Raw genomic sequence first — 23,112 nt, 5'->3', positions numbered from 1 at the left:
AGGAATGTAGTGTGAAGTGCAGGATGCAAGGCAGTAGTTGTTACTTCGACAGGATTCTTGTTAAAAGTCATAAATGTTCTACTTCTCTTATGACAAAAAGAGATGCCGATTACAGAGCATCTGCTTGCTGAGGTTTTACTATATAGTAAAGCGATATACGCATAGAGACGTGGGGTGCTAGGGGGAACTGAAAACTGGGCAGCTGTAGCTATAAACTTGCTATAGGGTAGAACAAGGGAGCGGTGCATACCTTAAGAGGCAGCGTGAGGTGCGCTGCTGCGTTGGTCTGGTGCCTAGCAGCAAGTTTGAACAGAGGGGCGGAACTAAAAAGGATGCTTCATACAGATAAAAGTTGCAAAGTGCTGGCAGTGGGTGTTGCATCTACTAGATATTGGTGAGGGGTGTCGTTATTCGGCCTAACTTGCAACAGGGTAAAGTGCTGTGTGCTGAAAGTGCTGTTTTACGAGAATCTTACTGTAGGGTAGGAAGCACTGCCTTCATTGGAGATTGTTGGATGCTGAATGCAATGATATATGCTGAGACTTTCAATAGAGTTATGCATTTTGGGAATTTGGGCATTTAGAGAGGATAGTTTGGTCAGCATAAAAGGAGGTTAGAGAGGGCATTCCACCTAGTGCAAGACATTTAAATTGCATGGAATACAATCTTTGACATTGCTTACGTTCCCATTTGCGGCAGCAGTACAGTCCTTTAAAGAGCATGATGAACCAATCTTAACGTTACTCAAGTTCCCATTTAGATCAGGAGCACAGACAGTGCATTTTAACAATTGGAACAAGGTACCATAGTCCGTTCAGCTGTGATGCAGTCTGCAAACTGGGTGGCCTGCCTTTTTATGATCGTTTCTGCGGCGGATAAGTATTTTACCAGGTGGCAGCTTAGTTGGACATCCTCACCAGATAAGGATGCTAACACTGCTTGTCTGCAAGTTTGAATGGATTTCTTATTGAAGAAAGGTCTTAGCAAGATCCGTTGTTCCTGGTTTAGGGCCTTGCATATAGTCAGTAGGTGCATTATATCCTTCTCCCCCTGCCCACAGTCGACAAATTGCTGGCTTTGGGGGACATAGCCAAAGCATACAGAGCGATACATAGGTTCAGTAGACACCAATTGCACTCAATATTTCAATATGTCGGCCGACAAGCTGCGAGCGGAGGAAGAGGCAGCAGCAGCAGCAGAATTGCTCAGGAATTTGCCCAACGTGATTACAAGTAACCCCATGTGACAGTGGCAATGTCGGGGGCTGAGTTGGTAAAAATTTAATTGAGGACTCTAGAGAAATGCATGAAAAATGGTGGGAGCGACGCGCTCTCCAGAAGTTCAACGCGCTCCACGCAGACTACGTATTCTACTTGCACCCAGCTACAAGAATCTGAATCCTGCAATGTTGAAGGAGTTGATGGATAGCAATACGGAGGCGTCTACTCGTATGGTGCAGATATTGGTCAAATATGCTGAAATCAATAGGCAGTCACTACAAGGAAATTCAGTCACACAATGATGGGTTGGGTATATTGTCCCAATATCAAGATCTAATTTCGAAGTATTGGGAAGAAATGCTGGCACACTTAAATAGGGGGATGTTATTAAAGTCCGCAAAATTCACAACTTCCAACATCACACAACCAATTACGAGACAGGAAAAATTTTCATCTTTGCAAGAAGAATTGACACAATAAGGCAACGTGCAATTGACAGCAATCGCGCCAAACAAGACGACGATATGGGGCCACTGCCCGAGCAAACAAATCCAGCGCAGCAGTGGAAAGCGAACGCACTGGAAAGATGGATAGATGCGCAGAGTTCAATCAGCATCCAATAAGTTATTTCTTGTGGAAGAACTTGATTTTTTACGGAGGGATCGCCGACAAACCCTGAGAGAGAGAGATGAGGGCCAAAGGCAAAAAAGGGGAAATGAAAGGCGGCGCGAATGCAGGCAGTGCCGCAGAAGACTCAAAGAAACAGGTGCATAAAAATAACTGGTCAAAGAAGCAATAACTCACAAAACAAATTCCAATATGAACAGCAATACAGTGATCAATTTATCCAGCATAGAATTGAATGATGCTGAAAATCAACTTCTCTCTTTGGTTGTCTTGTTCTGTCTGGAGAGCATGTTCAATAATGCTCATACAAATATTGACATTTTGAAATTCATCCGAAAATTAAAATTAGCTAAATTCCATCTGCTCAAATCCAAAAAGCAAAAGCTGGATGCAGCAATTCCGTATTCCTGTGGCAATGTGGAGCTTCAAGTAGGTGATTTGCAAACACTTCATGACCTGTGTGTCTTACAAGTGGGAAGCTCTTTGGCAGAACAAGGTATGGCAACACAAACTACAATTAATTAATTTTCTTGTGAGGTGACTAGTAGCATATCGACCCCTTTTAAACCATGGTCTACTTTCGTTCCGGTCCTGTCTTGTGATGCTATCAACATTTTTAGGTCGAGCTTGAGTCAGCGTGAATGCACTGCTCTGCGAGGCTTCTTGCAACTACTCTAAACTACTCCGTGTGGGTCTGACACCGCCCCCCACCCCACACATAGGATTTGCTTTTGTGTGTGTCTTTCAAGAATGAAAGCACGCAAATGGCTAAAGGCAGGTGCATGTCCCACCTCTTTTTTGTAATGTTGACTCCCACAGCGTTTTGCTATCGGGAGCAAGCAGTGGCGCAAAGGGTGGCAGCTGCATTCCTCGTGGATCAGGTTACTGTTTACAGCCAACACAACTGCCGTGCTTTCGCTTGTTTCTATGTTCCAAGTGTTTCAGTGGCATCAAAGCATGCAGAATTGTATATTGTTTTGTTCTTTTCATTCTTGTTAGCTATTCCGGGTCCCAACTTCGTGAGTTCACAAATCGGCTTTGATTTCCTGTATGTGGTTATTCAGCTGGTACACGTGCTCTTCATATATTTTATTTCCTGAAGCAAGTGCCATCTTTATACTAATCATTCTGCCAACTTCCCCAGGGTTCGAGTCGAACTAGAGACCTGGACTTCACCGCACGTTTAAACGGCGAGCACTCGATACATCCAGCCAGCCTGCACCCTGGCGCACCCATGTCTTTGTGTGATGTTTTGTGGCGCTCAACATGGATGTTAGAGGTCCTCGGGGCACAATGTCGTCATCGTTATTTGCGGATTCTTTTTAAAAGGCACCATGCTGGCATTTATCCTATGGATTAGCGCATTGCTAAGTTCATTCGTATCGTGTTCACGTAGCATGTATTGTGAATATCATTATTGCATCAAACGGGTATTTTTTTTCGCCGGGCACACGTGATAGTTTGGGGTTTACCTGTTGCTTCACATGTTCACCAAAGCCTAGTGCTGCACTGCCACCCTACCCACCCTATGGTGGATAGGGTGGCCTGTACTCCTGGTTGCCTGTGCCCCGCATGTCTGTGGGTGAATGCATTTATTTATTTCTGCATTTTTATATAGTGCGTACTTTAGCCATAGGTTTCAGAGCGCTTTACAACAGAACTAGGTACATAAGGAATTCAGAGTAAGTGACAATACGTGTATCTACTACATTTACTTGTGGTGAGAGTTACAAATACAAGTTGAAAGGGTGGCTAGCACAATTCTGTAGCGGAAGAAGTTGCAGCCATCATAGCAGAGCTAGTGCGGAGCGGACATAGCAAGGAGGAACTGTTGCTGGGCTCCAGCTGCAGCCAAGCTCCATAGCACGTTGACGGGCTGCCTCGGCTGAATTACATAGTGTAAAAAAGATGGGGGTGGAATCCCAGGCGTCTATAGGATTGTGAATTCACATTCTGTAAAACGCCCCGATTGTTTTGTCATAATTATGCTTTTTTTGGTTCAGAACTGAATAATTAAGAGGCTTTCTTTCACCCATCATTAAAAAAAAATGGACTTCATTACTATTTATTGAATTCTGATTTTTACTAAATAACCAATGGATTAAACATGAAGCTTTAGATCCTGACCAGAGTTAAACCAGAAAGTTTAACCACTCCGCCCTCCACCAGCATTAAAAAAAAAAATGCTCTGATGTACAGAGTCATCATGCTATTTTTGTAAAAAGTTTGGGACATGCCACATGCTAAAACCATAGACAAACCCAAAAGGTCACATAAGCTAGACCTCTCGGCTTTACCAATGTTTGTTGATGACAAGTTTGCGGACAATGTGAAAAAATTGAACCATATTACACAAAGCTAACAGAGGAAGTATCACTTTCAACAGGTCCAATATCATAACCTTATGAAGAAATTGCAAAGCCAGGATCAAATTGTTGTTTGTAGTTCTGATAAAGGTGGCAAAGTTGTCTTATGGCAGAGGCAAGATTATTTACACGAGGCATACAGACAACTTGATGATGTGACGTGCTACGAAAGGAGTGGTTTAGACACTGTACGGACAATAAACTTGATGCATCTAGAACAGTTGCAAAAATGGAGAGGAACAATTGTTACTTACCTGTAAACAGGCGGTTCTCCTGTATTGGTGTCTTTCATAGATTCACATGCTTGAATATTCCCCGTCGTCGGAGTGGGAGTCCCACGGTAAATAAAATAGCAATATATATATATATATAGCAAAATATATACATAAGTAATCACATAATTAGCGTTATATAGGTGTAAAACACACATAGTGTACCTATAAGAGAAAACTCCATAGGAATACAATGGAGAGAGACAAAAGACTTTTGTAATCTATCTCTGTCATTATGTAAGTCCGAACTCCAGCCAATCAGGCGTCAGCCCCTCTCTAGAACCTTCTCCTCAGAGCTTCTCACCTCAGATTTTCGTAGCACAAGAGTGACTGTAGAGTGCATGAGGAGAAGAGAGCCTCTGAAGGGAGGAGGGAGGGTCGCATGTGAATCTATGAAAGACACCAATACTGGAGAACCACCTGTTTACAGGTAAGTAACAATTGTTCTTCTCCAGTATTAGGGTGTCTTTCATAGATTCACATGCTTGAATATAGAATAGCTAGCAGTAACAATCACCATTGTTTCCATGCCAAAATAGATTCAAAATATAAAGATAATCAATCTTCTTATGCATAAAAACAGTCTCGAACAACTGTAACATTGTAAATGCATAATATATAAATGGAAACAATATGGAGGTGGGAGGAAGAGGCTCACCTTACTTAAAGAGATTGCGCAGCACTGCCTGTCCCACTGCAGCATCCTCCTCGCTTAAAGTTGCCAAGCAGTAGTGCTTAGTAAACGTGTGTCTGGTCGACCACGTAGCTGCTCTGCAGATGTGTTGCAAAGATACTCCAGCAAATAAGGCAGTAGATGATGAGACTGCCCTAGTGGAGTGTGCCCTCACTGGAGACTGCAGAGGCTTATTTGCCCTTTGGTGACAGAAGACAATAGCTGCCGAGATCCAGCGTGCAATCGTTGGTTTAGTAACCTGACGTCCTTTATGACAGCGTCCATATGCTATAAAAAGTTGATCGGATTTCCGGAAAGAAGCTGTCTTACTGATGTAGAACTTTAGACACCGCTTCACGTCCAAAGAATGTAATCTTTGTTCTGCAGGTGTCTGAGGATTGGCAAAAAAGGTCTTTAATATTACTGGCTCATTCATATGAAAGTCAGTAGGCACCTTGGGTAGAAATGATGGATTGGTGCGTAACACTACAGCATCCGGTTTGAACTGCAGGAACGGAGGTTTGATGGTAAAAGCATGGATGTCACTGACACGACGTGAAGACGTTAGTGCCAGAAGTAGTGCTACTTTCCAAGTGAGATATTTTAGGTCGGCCTTGTGAATGGGCTCGAACGGAGGTCTCATCAATTGCGCTAACACAACGTTGAGGTGCCACAAAGGAGGAGGACGACGCCGAACTGGCGGAAATTTTCGGAATAAGCCGTTAAAGAATTGGCGGATTATTCTTGAGGAACAAAGGGAACTTGATCCATCTTGCCGGAAACGGGAAATAGCTGCTAGAAAAACCCGTAGGGTTGCATGAGACAGTCCAGAACTGGCTAGGTGCAGGAAGAATGGTAGCAATTGCTCTGCCGTGGAATGTATCGGATGGACTCCGTTAGCAGCACACCAATGGCAGAATCTTTTCCATTTGAACTTGTACGTCCTGATTGTAGAGGGTGCTCTTGCCTGGGCCAAAATATCCCTACAATCCTGCGGGATGTCTAGGTGGGCGAACTCATGGTGTTCAGGTTCCAGGCCGATAAGCTCAGTGAGGAGGGATTTGGATGACAAATTCTCCCTTCGCTCATTGTGAGCAGATCTGTCCGATGTTGCAGGAGGATTGGTTGGCATTGGGACAGGAGGAGCAGTTCTGAGAACCACGCTTGCCGTGGCCAGCGCGGGGCTATTAGGATCAGGTGGCAAGGTCGTCTCCTCATCTTCCAAAGAACCCGAGGTATGAGGGGTATTGGAGGAAAGGCGTACGCAAATAGATTGCACCAGTTTATCAAAAGGGCATTCCCTTGTGATTCCTTGTGGGGATGCCAGCTTGCGTAGTTTCGGCATTTCCGGTTCTCCGGCGTAGCAAAGAGATCGAGTTGCGGACGACCCCATAGTTGGAATATCTTCTCTAGAGTGGGTTGGTGTAACTCCCACTCGTGGGTCGACGAGGTGGACCTGCTCAGGGAATCCGCTAGGACATTGGATACTCCTGGCAGGTGTACTGCCGTAATCATGATCTGATGACTGAGAGACCAGTCCCAAATTCTTTGAGCTAACCTGGAGAGACTTGGGGATTTTGTTCCGCCCTGTTTGTTCACATAGTGCATACAGGTTGTGTTGTCTGTCTGTATTAGCACTGACTCTCCTTGGAGCAAAGGTAGAAATGATTTTAGAGCCAGAAAAATCGCCATCAGCTCCAACTTGTTGATGTGCCAAGATCTTTGATGTGTTGACCATCTTCCCTTCACAGAGAGATCCTCCAAATGTGCGCCCCATCCCTCCAATGAGGCGTCTGTCGTGAGTGTCCTGTCCGGTGGCAGCGACAGAAAGGACATGCCTTCCGTCAAGTTGGCTGGAATTGTCCACCACGCGAGTGCTGACTTCATTTGATCTGTGACACATATCATGTCGTGGAAAGATCCCGTTACCTGACGCCACTGAGCATCCAGAGCTTCCTGGATAGGACGTGTCCTCAGCCGGCAATGAGGGATCAAGGCAATGGATGATGACGCCATTCCCAGAAACGATTTTAACAGTCTCACAGAAACTGACTCTTTTGATCTGATCAGAGACACCAGTCGCAGCATCTTTTGTAGACGCTCCTGGGAGAGAAACGCCCTTGCTGACACAGTTTCCAGAGTTGCTCCCAGAAAATCTCTTTGTTGGTACGGATGAAGTTGGGATTTTTCTGCATTTACGGACAGGCCTAAAGAGCGAAACACGTTCTGGCACAGAAGAGTGTGTTGTCGCAGGTGAGTGCTTGACTGAGATTTCAGGAGAAAATCGTCCAGGTATGGAAATATTTGCACTCCCTGGAGTCGCAAAAACGCTATTACTGGAGCTAGTACCTTCGTGAACACTCGAGGGGCCGAGCGCAGGCCAAATGGTAACACTTTGAATTGGTAATCGTGTTGACCCACTCGAAAACGCAGGAACTTTCGATGCCGCTGTAAAATAGGGATATGAAAATAGGCATCCTGGAGATCTATCGTCGCCAGAAAATCTTCCTGCAAGAGTAAGCGCAAGATGTCTACTAGCGTCATCATACGGAAGGATTGGCTCTTTATATATTTGTTTAGTGCCCTTAGATCGAGGATGGGCCTCCACTCTCCGTTTTTCTTTGTGATCAGAAAGAACCGGGAATAAAAACCTTTTCCCTTCTGAGACACTGGCACCAATTCTATAGCTCCTTTTTGCCTTAAAAGTCGAACTTGATGCAACAGTTCTTTCATGTGAGCTGGTGGCGGTCGGAGGGTGGTGTGGGAGGAGGGAATTTGGTGAATTCTAAGGCGTGTCCCTTGTTTACAATGTCCAAAACCCAACGGTCCCTTGAGATGGAGGACCATTGGGAAAAGAACAGAGAGATTCGACCTCCAACCTTGTCCGTCTGGTAAGAGTCACTGTCTCTTTGACGCGGTTCCTCTGTATGAGGATTTTCCTCTATATGACTTGGAGGTTTGCTGCCGTGATGCTTGCGGTTGCTGGCCATTAGAGTAACGGTTGGATCCTTGATTGTAAGGTTTGTATTGTTTATTGTCTCTTCGAAAACTTGAGGAGGTGCCGCGTCCGCGTGCACCACGAAAATTACTCCTCTGAAATTGAAGGTTTCCTAACGATCTAGCTGTCTCAGTATCCTTCTTTATGGACTGTAGAGCTTCATCGACGTGGCTTCCAAATAACGACTCGCCGTCATATGCCATGTTAAGGATCATGGACTGTACCTCCTGACGAAAGGATGTCGATCTTAACCATCCTTGCCTACGCAGAACAGCCGCTCCGGCAAGCTGACGGAATCCCATGCAGGCGATGTCTACTGCACAATCGATTATTTCCGCCGATGCCGCTTCTCCCTCTTGGAGCAACTTCATTGCCTCCACCTTAGATGGCTCTGGCAACTCCTGAACCACATCCGAAATATCAGCCCATACTTGTCTGTCATATCGTCCCAAGATGGCCAAGGCATTAGCTGCTCTAACCACAGTAGAGGCCATAGAAGAGAATTTACGCCCTATGGCATCCATCCGACGTCCGTCACGATCCGGAGGTGAGGTGATAGAAGATGCAGGATTTTTCGCCTTACGTTGCGCTGCCTGCGTAACGACAGACTCAGGTTTAGCCTGACCCGTGAGGCATGCTGGGGTTCCTATTGGTGCCTTATATTTCTTTTCTAAATCGAGGCACCTGTGCTGGCAAGGTATTCGGTGTCAGCATTAATTTCTTGCCTTCTTCCCAAATAAACTCAACTATGGGAATAGCATGAGTCTGTTTGTAAGGTTGATTCTTGAAATCATAAAGGAAGCAATCTTCCTCCCTGCGCTCCGTTGTTAGTTTAAAACGGTGTGATGCCCTTTCCATCAGTTGGTGAAAATTGGCTATGTCCACTGGAGGTGAATCCCCTGTTACTATCTGTGAGGGGGATGGTGTTTGTGCCTGGTAATTGTCCCACTCCGCCATATCATCGTCATTGTCATCCACATCCCCATCATCATCTGGGATTTCACCCTCTTCTGTGTCCTGAGGGCCTTCCTCTACAGGCTCATAGTGAGGCAACAACCTTTCCGGAACCTGTCTTGGAGGTACAGGCGGCATCTGAGGAGCAGGATTTACAATAGGTACCGGTGGAATAATTGCCGGAATCACCGGGGCTGACAGAACCTCTGAACGTTGAGGGGATAGAGGGAACCGTTGGTTGTAGCCGTCCAACATGCGTTGGAGATTAGTAATGAGCGACAAAGGAAGAGTCGCCGTTTTATGCTTCGGAGGGGCCTGGTGTATGTAAACCGGATCTTCAACCTCACTGCCGACATCCTGGCATTTAATAACTAAGTCGGACGGACTTTGTGCCGTTCCAAAAGACTCCGGTAACCCCTCGGACTCCTGATCAGAATCCGTAGCGAATAATGGTGAGGGAGGCTGTGCATCTCCCACAGGAATATGGTCTTCCTGGCTATCCGGGCCCACAGTAGGAGGTAATGGTGTCCAAGAAACTCCAGTTAAAGATGAAACCGACGCTGAAGTTAGCTGAGGTAGTTGTTCCCTTCTTGTTTTCTGGGTAGACGCAACGCTGCTTATTCGTACCCTTATGAATGCCTGTGGAGATGCCCTCGTCGACGGAGCCGTCGTCGACGGAATGATGGTCGACGGAATTACCGTCGACAGAGTCTGTGGCAACAAAATCGATGTTGTCGGATCCGCCGTCGGCGAAGCCGCCGTCGACGGGGCCGCTGCCGACGGAGCCACCGTCGACGGGGCCGCTGCCGACGGAGCCGTCGTCGAGGTCTTCGTCGACAAGGCTTTCGTCGACGGAACCACCGTTGACAGTGTCGTCGACGGGATCTTCTTTTTCTTCGTCGACGGAGTGGGCGTCGACGAGCTCGACGACGTCTTCGTCGACGACACAATCTTCGTCGACGGAACCTTTACCTTTTTCGTCGACGTAATGGGCAAAATAGAAGTCACCGCCCTCGAAGAACTGATGGTAATCGTCGACGAGGATAACGTCGACAGAACGCTCGTCGACGACGAAGCAGCTGACGTCGTCGTCAGAGTCACCGTCTACGAGGTAGAAACAGCAGATCTCGTCGTCGGGAGTATCGTCGACGAGGCGGACAATCTTTTCCCTGAGGAATGGGAAGTAGACGCCTCAGCAGCCTGAGAACAGTGTCCCTTAGGCGACAAAGCAGTAGGTGAGACAGCAGAAGTGGCAGCTGTCAGAGTCAAAGATAGTTTCTTTTTCTTCAGGAAAGGACATTGGAAACTCCTGCACACTACTGCGCTTAGAGGCTGGTTGAGAACGACCAGAAAAGAGACTTTCAACATCAGAGAGTGGGTTATCCTTATCCTTCAGTCTCTGTAGCCATAATAACAGGCGGCCTTCTCTGTCCTTTAGAGTTTTTGTAGAAAAGGTTCTACAAAATTTACATTTTGCCACTTCATGGTCTGGGTATAAACAGTAAATACACTTACTGTGTGGGTCCTCAGAAAATAAACGCAGCTTTCCACACGAAGAACATGGTCTAAACAAAGATTTCTTACTAGAAGACATCCTCACTGACAAAAAACTGAGCAGAGCTCAGGGAGACTCCCTGTCACACGACGTGCGGTAGAAAATCTGAGGTGAGAAGCTCTGAGGAGAAGGTTCTAGAGAGGGGCTGACGCCTGATTGGCTGGAGTTCGGACTTACATAATGACAGAGATAGACTACAAAGGTCTTTTGTCTCTCTCCATTGTATTCCTATGGAGTTTTCTCTTATAGGTACACTATGTGTGTTTTACACCTATATAACGCTAATTATGTGATTACTTATGTATATATTTTGCTATATATATATATATATATATATTGCTATTTTATTTACCGTGGGACTCCCACTCCGACGACGGGGAATATTCAAGCATGTGAATCTATGAAAGACACCCTAATACTGGAGAAATGGACTTATGTTTTGAGGAATGGCAGTTTAAAAAGAATAATTTTCCCAAATTGTCAAATTTATATCTTCCCCTGAAAGTTCATAAGCATAAAACTCGACCTCCTGGCAGACCCATCATCTCTGCACAACAAAGCAGTTTTGAAAATACCTCCCGGTACATTGTTTTATTTATGCAGGATTTTAAAATAAAGCTTTCCTCATTCATTTTAGATACCGGGGATGTCCTTAAACATATTTATGATATTCCTTGGCATTCGGATTATCTCTTAATGAGACTATGTATCATCCCCAAATACCAGCATCAATCACTTAGCTGGGTTACGTGCAGTTAAGTATTTCCGGAACAGTAGACCTTTGTGCATGTATATCCATAACTGCATGTTATTATCTATGAACAAATGGTGTCTGGAGATCAACTATTTTTACTTCAACCGAGAGGTGTCCCATCAGAGGCGTGGGGCGGCGATGGGCACGTGGTTTGCCCTCAATTTCACGTGTTTACACATAGGCTGGTGCTCATCGCCGGCCATGGTGATTGGTGGAAGGACCACATAGTATGTTGGCTTTGTTCCATCGACAATTTGCCATATGGAAGGGTAAATCTGAAACAGCTAAGGAATTTACTGATAATATTAACAATAATACAGTGAACTTACATTTTGTGGCTCCTACCAGCAGTTAGGGGGTTGAGTTTTTGGACTTGAGCATCTACATCAAGGACAATATATTGAGATATGCTTACACAGGAAGTCCACTGCAGGGAGCTCTACATTACATGTTAATAGCTTTCACCCCATGCATTTGAAGAAAAGCATTCCATATGGTGAGATGCTCTGTTTGAGAAGGAATTGCAGTTACCCTGCTGGTGTTACTCTGATGCAGGAAGAGTACCGCGAGATTCCTTCGGAGGGGTTACACTTAGGGAGTGTTGGATATGGCCATTAAGAAAGCTGATCAGAAAAGTAGGGAGACTCCATTTGATCGGGCTCAGAACGTTCAAGATCCTGTCAGTAGACTTATTCTGACTTTCAGTAAACAGGAGAATGAAATAAGGGCTATATGTAACAGATATTGGTCAATAGTGCAGAGGATCCCATTTTAGAACCTACACTCCCCACTCGGCCATCCATTCGCAAGACACCATGCAGGAGGAATACTCTAGAAGACCAGTCTAGAAACTGACCAGATGCAGTTGGCTAAAGCCTCTGCATGGGTTTTATGAATGCAGCTCATACAGAGTATACAAATTTGGCAAGAATACCAGTGAATAGGTTACCCTGTTTTGTGAGAAAACGCAACCTTTAGCATAGGTGTACTATTGCAAAACTGAATATGCAGTCTAGGTTTTAGAATGCGACTGTAGATTGCAGTGCATGGGGAGCACAAAGGTACAGGTCCACAAGAGAGGGCTACAACATCTGACAGCGACCACCAATAGGGATCAGTCATACCCAGTCACTAGGCACGTTGAATAACACCATAAGAATAAAATGAATTGCATTAAATATTTTGCAATTGATTCTGTTCCTAAGTTGGTTCGTGGGGGTAATTGGGAGAGGCTGTTGAGGCAACGTGAGACACGTTCTATATTGAATCTCGATTCCAAGACTTCTAATGGTCTTAATGTAGATTATGATTTTCATAATTTTCTCTAGATACACTCATTTAGCATAAATGTTTTTCTGATTTATCTGAGTATCCGAAAATGTGATTTACATTTGACCTTTCGGCTGTTCTGCTGCTATTTTCCTTTATTACTTATGTTTATTTATGCACTTTTTGGTGTAGTATAATACATCTCTCCAAACATTTGGTCGCTCGATTTGCTCCTTCCTGCCCCCATGCAAGCCCATAGATAGATTGTTTGCTTCGCCGGCGGAGCCCACAGGCCACATTTATTTTCCCCCAAAGACCAAGTAGGCGCGCACTCAGGATATCTGCAATATGTCAGATTTAACTGCCAGTTATGCGTTTTGACTGTCAAAGCAGTCTTGATCAAGACTGCTTTGACTGTCGAAATGTGTAACTGGCAATTAAATCAGAAGTATTGCAGATATCCTGAGTGTGCGCCTACTTGGTCTTTTGGGGGTCTCCATACACACCCAGGCACCTGTACACCCAACTCAGAGACCAAGAAAACCACTCACACACCCCCTTACACACTCATACAGCCACTCACCCCCATAAAGACACTTGTCCAACCAATCCTAGATCCACAAAGACACCCACACAAGCACACAGGTTGTAGGGGTGTTATAATTAGGAAAAAGCATTAAACAAAACAAATTCACACAAAAAAATGAAGGTTACAGGGACATTATAGTGAGGTTCAGATTTTACACATACAAAACCATAGATATTCAGAAGTTAAAGTTATTTCAAGAAACTATAATTTGGGCCCTAAGGTAACTATAACTCACACACTCGCCATGCACTGCTAATTACCCCAAATATTACAATACTCATGACATCTATGCTATCACTGAAAATATCACTGCAACACACACACAGCAGTTAAGAATAAATAACCTTATTTGGTGTACATACTTTTACTGAATGTCCCTTTATATACAACTATGCCTTTTAATATAAATAGTTTGCAACATCATTGACAGATTACTTCTGCGGTGCCCAAATGCATCTTACTACATCCCAAACAACTCATGCGGGTAGAGTTTCTTTGTACTTCGAGCACTACTAGCACAGTTGAAACTTTCCTGTGAATCGTCAATCCCCCACTAGTGTATATAGATACAGATCAAAAGCAGAAATGTTTCTATATACTACACACATATTCTGTAACTTACATAGGCCCAAAACCACAGTTTATTAGGTTAACCAAACACTTGCCTTCGTTGCTTGGGGTGAGAACGTTAAGACAATCCTTGGCTTCCACATACTTCGTCTGGACCACCTTTAGTTGGGCAATAGAGGAGGAAAGGAATTCCACTTCCTATAAAGATAAATGACATGCTTAGAAAGAAAAAGTGTACCAGATGTACCCAGAGAAGAAAGGTGTTTGATAACAAATAGATAATTGGAAAGAGGTTTGCCACTGTTCATTTTCAACTTAAAAGATATGGTGCTAGTGCCACTAAGCCAATCAAAACATTAAACTCTTAACACCTGGTGTTACTATACCCTGCTCTACTACCAGATTATCTGAGACATTCAGCAGACCGTCTCTTTACCCCCTTCTAGGTTTGCCTCTCTCGTGTATGCAGCACACGTCAGAAATAGGTTGCCTACCACACCTGCTACCTCAGTGTCTCCTTTAAGTCGGTCTGTCAGTAAGGATCTCTGACAGAGTACAAGGTTTGCTTAGCAACCATATGTAATGCTTTGCATGTTAATTTGACTTCATAGTTCCTGCAAGCCCTTCAAGTGCCATTTGGCAGATGGGAAGGGCCTAATTAACATGTTGAAAGAAGAAAGAAGAAAGGACAATGCAGTCAGCTGACCAAGAAATAGTTACTTACTTTTAATCCTCATTCTTCTAAAGGAGAATATTAATTAAAGTCCTCATCACTGAATTGTACGCCCATGCACAGGATCCCAGAAAGCTTTTCATAATATATAAAAACACAATTTTCCTTCTGAAAAGCCCCATTTTAAATATAAACAAAGCTTGTGACAGCTCATTGCAGTCTAAATTAATTTTATAAAAACAAGAGAAGGTCACTAAAGAAAGCGCCAAGAAACTTTCAGATACATTTTGAAGCGAAAAAAATACGATAGAAGGGCAATCTAGCCTAACATGCAGCGCCTAATAAGCTTGAAAAAGTGAAATTGTTACTTTAAGAAAGAGCACTCACAAGTATCCTATTATTTCTTTCCAGTCCGTTAGTTCAGTTATTTTTAAAGGGAATTACGGACCTGAGAAAACAGTAGCCTATTTCCTTGTCTGATATAAGGGGAGGAGGGAGGGTTGCTTGGGACCAAATGAAGCTTCCCAAGGAAAAGAACTAGCATTAAAGTTAATCATTGGTAAACAGGTGCCCCTCACAACTGCACAGGCCCTTTCATTTGTGGAGGTAACACCCAAGACAGCCACTGCCAATCTGTAACCCCAGCTTCTCTGATCCCTAAACAGCCCAGTGAACAAGGACTAAGAAAGTTAGTACGAAAACACACTCAGTGTTGTGAAGCTGGTAACTTTAAAACTGCTCTTTTCTTCTACCCGTGACTGTATACATTTCTCTCCTGGTTTGCCCCCAAACTGTGCTAAAGCTAAAAATGCAAAATACACCCGTAGGCCTAACCAGAGTCTCTTTAAGAGACTGCGCGAAATGCAGCATTTTAGTGGCTTGAGATTTGGGCCTTACCTGCAGAGTGCATTGAGTCTGTCTGTTTCCAAGGAGATTCTAACTTTAGGAGCACCTTCCTGCCTCTATGAACCCTCCCTCGATTGTGCTTTAGTGATTGGCCCAGGAATATAGGCAGGCCTGACCCCTCCCCTTACACCCACACAGACCCTTAAATTTAAGGTCATATACTATTTCAATAGGTTTCTTACTGGTTGTTGCAGCCGCTTTCCGATTGGCTGCTAAGGCAACGGTTTGGATTGGTCCTAGGGCTTAGCATTCGTTTTCGGATTGGTTGATAAAACTCGGTTTCCGATTGGTTCCAAGGGCTAGGGCTCGCACTGGCTACAGGGTTTAGGACTAGAGTTCCCATTGGCCCAAGGTCACCCGATCACTAGGGCTATTTAACCTAAGGGTTTTTCAGCACGGGTGTCGAGGACAAGGGCAGTTGCCTGTTTGGGCTGGGTCGGACCTAGGGACAGCAATGCTGCCCCCTCCCCATTAACATGCCACCACCTTAAGCCATCCACATCCTAAAACATACAAACAGTCTCAGCAAACGCGCACTACTCATTCAGAACAAACGAACTCGATCCACATTTCAATGTCTAAACAACTACTTTTAAACCCCACAAACCAAATCTATATAAACCTTCTGCCACTACTGTCACACAATGGCACCTTTGCTCTTATACAAACCACTACTCTGCCCTATACCTCTATCATACCCACACATGACCAACACAACACCAAATTAAACATAACATTGAACCCTTCAAACACACACTCCCTTTTCAGCTCTACCCTCTAGTTACTACTAACTGAACCTATTCCATCACCAGCAAACCTATACTCAACCTTCTATCATATCATCCACAAACACCCTCCTCCTCTTTTTACCCCAAAAAACCACAAACAATCCTTACACTCCACCACATATAATACCCCTTACTGCTGCCAAATTTTTACAAACATTCTTAACCCCTGTCAATCCACTCACACAGCACACTTGTCCACTGCAAACCCCACCCTCTTTCCCATTTAACTTCCATTACCAGTACTTTACATCCAAAACCTTCACACAAACTCACTACATCAATATGTAATTTCACTAGTCTATAAAAAAAAAAACATAATACTCCAGCACATCAATATCTTCCACAAACAATTTCATACTACAGTCCATCACAAAATATAAACAAACACAAGGTCTACCATAAGCGGTGTAACCATACCAGATGTGTGGGGAGCAAGGCTGTCCCCCAGTGGCCAGCCACGAGAGCCATGGCTATCCGTCAACCTCTAAGCACTTTAGGTGGGAAAGTGAGCATTCGGCAGGCCTAGCAACACGTATGCCGGGAAGCGAGGGATTTGTGTATCAAAATGGGTGTCGATGTCATCTAGTACTTGTGACCAGTAGCCAGAGATATGGGGGCACTCCCACAATAGATGGGTTAGTGTACCCAGCGAGCCACAGGCTCTCCAACACAAGGGGTCTTGGGCGGGATTGCCTCTGTGAAGTCTTTGAGAGGTTAGGTACCAAAAGGTAACTATTTTGGTGGCAGTTGCTATACTGGTGACGTTATGTGCTGTGTGGCGCGCTCTGGGATATGTATCTGTCCATTCATTAAATATCTACCAGTCCATACGAAGGGTGCCTACAGTGATCAAAAACTCATAAGTCTGATCAAGGTTACGTGTTTGATGGGAATCCAACCACTCATAAGGGTCTTTTTCTATTCTGCAACTCTTTCTGTGTAGATATGAGTTTTTGATCACTGTAGGCACACTTTGTATAGACTGGTAGATATTTAGTAGACCCCCTGGTTTTTCTGGTTAGTTCACATGTTGAGGTTGGGGACTGAACCAGAGGCAGGTCTTTAATTCCCTAAGACCCCATTCTTCGTTTGTTATTATCGGTCCATTCATTCCCCGAGAGTGTTCTCCCAATTTCCCTTTCCCACCTCTGTTGCCCCGGGGCTTTACCGGTCTTCGGGCACCTCTGAGTAGGCAGTATAGTTTTGTTACTAGGCGAGAGTCTGTGTGTTTAGTCACTAACCATTTCTCAAAGGGAGTGAGGTGTCTCTGTGACTTATTGCACACTCCTGCTTGTATCACCCAGTGTCTGATCTGGTGATAGCGGAAGCGCTCGAACTCCGGGAGATTCTGCTGCGAGCGAAAATCTTCAAATGTCAACAGAACAGTAACGTCGAAGAAGTGGCCAACAGACCGACGACCCTCTCTGGACCACTGGTTGTAGGCCTCCGCCTCCTGACCTGGCATGAAAGCAGTCTTGCCCACATGGGGGTCAGTGGCGATGGAAAGGTCCTTAATGTTCGGGTTGTGGCTACTTTATCCAGAACCCTACAGGGGGCCCGTGTAACCATCGTCAGGTAGAGGTTACGGGGACGGGTCTCTCTAGTGAGAAAGGGGATCCCCATAGGACCCGGCCCGCTACCGCCCTGTCCATGAATAGCCAGTGCTTTTCAGATTACGGGCGCGACCATTCCACAAATGCTCTTAGCTGCACTGCCCAATAGTACTCCTACAGGTTTGGGACAGCTAGTCCGCCCTCTCTCGGGGATTGGTAATGTAATTCTCTATGAAGTTTGAGTTTCTTATCACACCAGATAAAGTGTTCCAAGTCCAGCTAAATTGAGCATATCATTCCTGGCGGGGGCTCTAATGAGAGGACCTGGAAGAGGAATTAAATCTTCGGTAAGATGGTCATCTTAATCGCTGCAATGCGGTCTAGCCAAGAAAGGGAGTGAGGCCTCCACCTGCGTAGGCATTCCCGAATTTGCTGGAGTACTGCAGTGTAGTTGAGCGAGATGGTGCGTTGTATGCTAGCTGCGAGTTGGATGCAGAGATTGGGACCATTGCATCTGGTAATCCTGCTTCAGGTCCACTAATGTGGCTTTGGTTAAGGACAGGCCAAGTGCTTGTGATTTGTGGACGTTGACTCTAAAGCCTGCCGCTTGTGAGAAAAAATCCAGTTCCGCCAAGAAAGTAGGTAAAGAAACTTTGGAATTTTCCAGGTTAGCTACTATAGCGTCCGCATACAAACTAATCTTGTGTTCCTCCCCTTCTAAGCTCACCCCAAACACCAGGGGGTTGTTACGTACCCTTTGGGCCACTGGCTCCATGCAGAGAGCGAAGAGATGCAGGGAAAGAGGACATCCCTGCCCAGTGGCTTACTGGATAGGAAAGGGGGTGGATGAGTATCCGTTCATCAACAGATGCCGATGGGGTGGTGTAACTGCTTAATATCCAACTCCGGAATGTCTCCGGGATGCCAAAATGCCTCAACGTCACATCTATGTAAGACCAGCGTACCCTGTCAAACGCTTTTTCCGCGTCGATGGAAAGGATTGTGCGTTCAGTATCAAAGCGCTGGGCCTTATCTATAATATGCTAGAGGCACTTTGTGTTGTCAGAGCATTGGCGGTTGGGCACGAAACCCGCTTGGTCTGGGTCTATCAAACCCGGAAGGAGAGGCGCCATGCTAGAAGTTTAAAATCCACGTTGAGAAGGGAGATTGGTCGGTAGGAAGTGCAGTGCCTCTTATCCTTACCAGGCTTAGGTATCACCACTACGGACGCTTCCAGCATCGTTCGTGGGAGTGCAGAAGAGATCCCGATGGAGTTGTACACCCTTGAAAGTACCGGAGCCATTGCGGAGCAAAAGGTTTTATAAAAAAGAGGGGGAAGACATGTGGGCCCGGGGACTTGAGCATTTTCAGTCTGGAAATGGCTGATCACTTCTGCTATTTTGATCGTGCCGGAGTGATTCAGCCTGGTCTGGCTGAAGCCTTGTGGCGTTTACCCCCCCTGCAAGTACTGGACCGAGGCGGCTGGAGGGAGTTGTTGAGCTCCGCAAAGTTTTGCGTAGTATTGGCGGAAAGTTTCCACAATGTTCTGATCTGAGGTCTGTTCCTGCCCATGCGAGTTGACCACTGATGAGACACTGGAGGCTTGCATCTGAACTCTGAGTCTGTTGGCTATTAGTCTAACACTTCTGTCTCACCCTATGTAGAAAGTGTGCCTCAATCTCAGTGCTGCATTTTCAGCCCTATCAAGATCTAGACACCCTAATTGGGCCCGATTTTCCAAGTGGATGAGCTGCAGGGGTTTTGCATCTTTCTGGCATCTAATCAGGTCAATATTCTTCTGCGTACACTGGAAGCAGAATCTCTTCTTAACCGCGTATGACGTCCTGGTGGATAGATGCCTAGCCTCCTTCAAAAAGTTCATGCAATCTTGTGGAAAATGTAAGTGTCCACATAGCAAGAGTTGGAGGGCTAGGTTGCCAAGCTCAATGATGGAAGGCTACTGGGTGCCAGAAGTGGCTCCTGAAAATGACAGGAGAGCACTGCATCTTCTTTTGTAGACAGATGTCTATCAGTGAACCAATATTTATTAGGCTTTCATTCGTGACTCGTCTCGTGTTAGTTTAGGACTGCTGAAATACAAGGCATTGGAGGAAAGGCACACAGAGTTCTTTGACCAGATTATCAAAAGGGTATTTCTCATTGTGCTCCACTGGTTAAACTTGGTATAGTCTGGGCATTTTTTGCTATCCACATTTAGGAATAGCTCTAGGTCTAGAAATCCCAGTTCACAGTAGGCGTTGTGCAGCACGTTGTGGTTTGATACCTACTCCTAATTTTCTTTAAAAATCCTGCTTATGGAGTCTGTTTGTGAACTTTGAACCGCCAGGAGATTGGCTGCTGTAATGCGGACAAGAACTGTGAAATGAGAGCCTCCATGATTGTTTAAAGGGTGCGTTGTTTTTTGTCAGACTGAATAAAATCGGAAAATGGATTTGAGAGCTAAATGAACTGCCATCCGCTGCAGAAAACTAAAGAGGTAGGACTTATTTCCTGATTTTGTGCCTTGAATATTCAGGTGTTCCATTCAGCTCCTCATACCAGAAGGAGGGCATTTGTCACAACAGTCTGTGACAGACCATCCTGATGAAATGAAACATCTTGTAGAGAGTTCTGCAATTGACAGAACGAAGAAAAAGATGTAAGGTAGGTTCCATGAGGGTCAAATGGCCTTCCTAGTTGTCTATATACTGGGCTCACTGTTTCTCTAGACACTGTTGCAGTGGTCTCATCCATATTGGTGCATGTGGAACTAGGAAAATACACGAATAAAAGGACCCTAGAGGAGAGAAAATCTGACAGGCCGCTGGATGCAACATCTTTAAAAGAACGTGACATTTCAGATAACTAGAAGGAAACCTCCCTTCTGAAGGGGGCACATCTGTTGCCTGCATGCCCATGACCGCTCCCAAGTAATAAAATGGAATGGATGTGGAGTTTACCTAATTTATTTTATGGCCCAAGCTTTGCAAATTGGTTACCGTTAGTCAGACAGAAGGCATGCTGAACCTCTTGAAATGTGAACGTTTTTAAGAGCCAGTTATCCAAGTAATAGGCTTAAAAAAATCGTTTTATTACCAAGTTGTGTGGCTACCAAGGCCATGCACTTCAAAAATGTTCTGCATCCTGAAGTGAAATTAAGGACTCTGTACTGCTGACAACTGCAGCCCAAATTAAATCAAGGATATGCGGAGTTTCTTTGCGAATGAGATGTTAAAATAGGCATCCTGGAAATCCATGGCACGCATCCAGCTCCACTGATAAAGCAGAGGATACATTTGATGGAGGGCTAATATGCAACATATTTTAGATTCCGAATGGGCCTGAATTCATGTGGCGGATCTCTGTCAAATACATTTCCGTTCCTTTATGGAAATTGGGCATTTTCACTAATGTTTCCTTTCTCAGAACGATTCTGACATTTCATTAAAGAAGATCTTGATGGTATTGAGAAGAGCTCCACATAGGTATTACTGGAGAAGATCTGAACCTCAGAAGAGAAACATGACACAATATTCAGCAAACGTGTGCCTTTAATGCTCTCTCCCCACTGGTCTAAACGATTGCTGATCCTTCCCCCATACTAATGTTGTGAACAAAAGGAAAAGGTAGGAAGAGCCACTTTTGCAGGAAGCTTTCCTGAAGCAAAGGAAGACCCATGTCAAACCCTGTCTTATGCTGACTTCCAAGACGGACAGGAATTTTTTGTCAGCTCTGAATTCATCTGCACGAGAACCAAATGTTGTCGCAGAGAAATGTCCGCTCGGAATTCTCTGCTGAGCTTCAAGACTGAGTTGGAGCGAGGAAACAGTGCATAGCCAAGCCATGGCAATATTCATACAAACCCAGATATGATGAACCTGTCGCCACACAGATTCCTCGGACTGACACCATTAAGCCCTTGAGGATTTCTCTAAAGTCTCCCCCATCCTGATTGATGAAGCCGGTCAGTAAAATGTTGGACAGAGACCCAAAAACCACTATCACACCTGCCGAGCAATGCATTGGCTGCTTTCAAAGTAGTTTCCAAACTTTCACAGACCCTACAGGCAACAGCCTTAATTCTTTTACTTGCTTTCTCTGGAACGACAGAAGAAGTTCGAGACATTGGAAGGTAATACCATGCAGCCTATACTATCACCAAACCTGGCTGAGGATCTTTCTGGAAGACTCTTCAAATAATCTGAATTCTCGGTCATAACCATAGAATAAAATGCACAAGCCAATAGGCAGGCCGACAATATGGCATCTCAAAATATCTGGGTCCTTTGTAGCATTGTTTAGTTAAATTCAGCTCTTATCCCAGGAAACTCAAATGGGGGCCCAAGCAAAGTCAGCCGACAATTTACCAAATAAAAAAAAGTTATTTCTTGATCTCGTGTTTCACTGCTGTGCATTAGATCAGACCACTGTGTTTGAATTTAAAAAAAATTAACTTTTCCATTATTGATGCACTGATAACACTGCCATGGGTAAACCAAGAAGTCAGCTTGTCATGTGCACTTTAGATATGGCCAATATTTTTGTACGCAGAGCAACACGGTCCATTAAACTTTAGAGAACCAAGGTCGTTGTATAGCGTACACCTGAATTTACCAAAGGTGGTCTCATAATTAACTGTCAATGAAAATGAGCCACAGTGCTGGAAAGTGATCCATGTAGGCTCGCACAATGTGGTCAAGTAAGGAAGCCAGGATTTGATCCCAAGTGTCCTGGTCACACATCTGGAAGTTCAGCCATTGGACTGGTACTACCTCCTCTTTTCCACTTAACACCAAAGAGAATGTTTTGCATTTTTTTCAGGAGCTAAATTAGCTCCCCATATTGAATTAAGACATGTTAAAAGCGAGCGGACATAGGAAGTCTTTCTAGAAAAAAGTACTACATTGGAAAAAGGCAAGGTATTTGTTTTATATTACAATAGGTCTTGCATTACTGAAAGTTTGAGCTATTGGTGTCGCAAATATTAATGCAACGCCAATAGCTCAAACTTTCAACATCGCAAATGCTTATTTTTTTTGTTCAGGGATTGCACGCCCTGTACTCTGCATTTTAGTACTTGCAGCTTTGCTGTTTTCAGTATATGTATGGAATTAAATATATAAAAGCGCTGTTGTTAAAAGCCTAAAAATAACGAACGTGTCACAAATTGTGGCTTAAGTGGGGACAGAGGTGCTGAGGACTGACTAGTTAAGATGGTCATGGTGGTTTTGCCGCCTGTTTAAATACAATTACTGTTTCTGTAGCCTTTTTGCAGGACCCATTTGGAAAAAAAACAATGAATTAAGCATTCAAATTATATAAAATCACCAGAATACTGTTGACCG

At 44.6% G+C, this 23,112-nt stretch overlaps 1 protein-coding gene across 2 annotated transcripts in view; it reads right to left on the bottom strand.

Annotated features, from left to right (window-relative positions):
* The window catches only part of PFDN5 (prefoldin subunit 5), a 55,809-nt gene that overhangs the window by 29,755 nt on the left and 2,942 nt on the right, over nt 1–23,112 (bottom strand). For both annotated transcript variants that reach the window (XM_085654667.1, XM_085654668.1), the window contains exon 2: nt 13,943–14,045. In XM_085654667.1, coding sequence (XP_085510793.1) covers nt 13,943–14,045 — 103 coding nt within the window. The remainder of the gene's footprint in view (nt 1–13,942; nt 14,046–23,112) is intronic.

Source organism: Triturus cristatus, chromosome 4_1 (assembly GCF_964204655.1).
Source record: "Triturus cristatus chromosome 4_1, aTriCri1.1, whole genome shotgun sequence".
NCBI classification, from domain to species: Eukaryota; Metazoa; Chordata; class Amphibia; order Caudata; family Salamandridae; genus Triturus; species Triturus cristatus.
The sequence above is the reverse complement of the archived record's forward strand: the minus strand, read 5'-3'. Positions and strand labels throughout refer to the sequence as shown.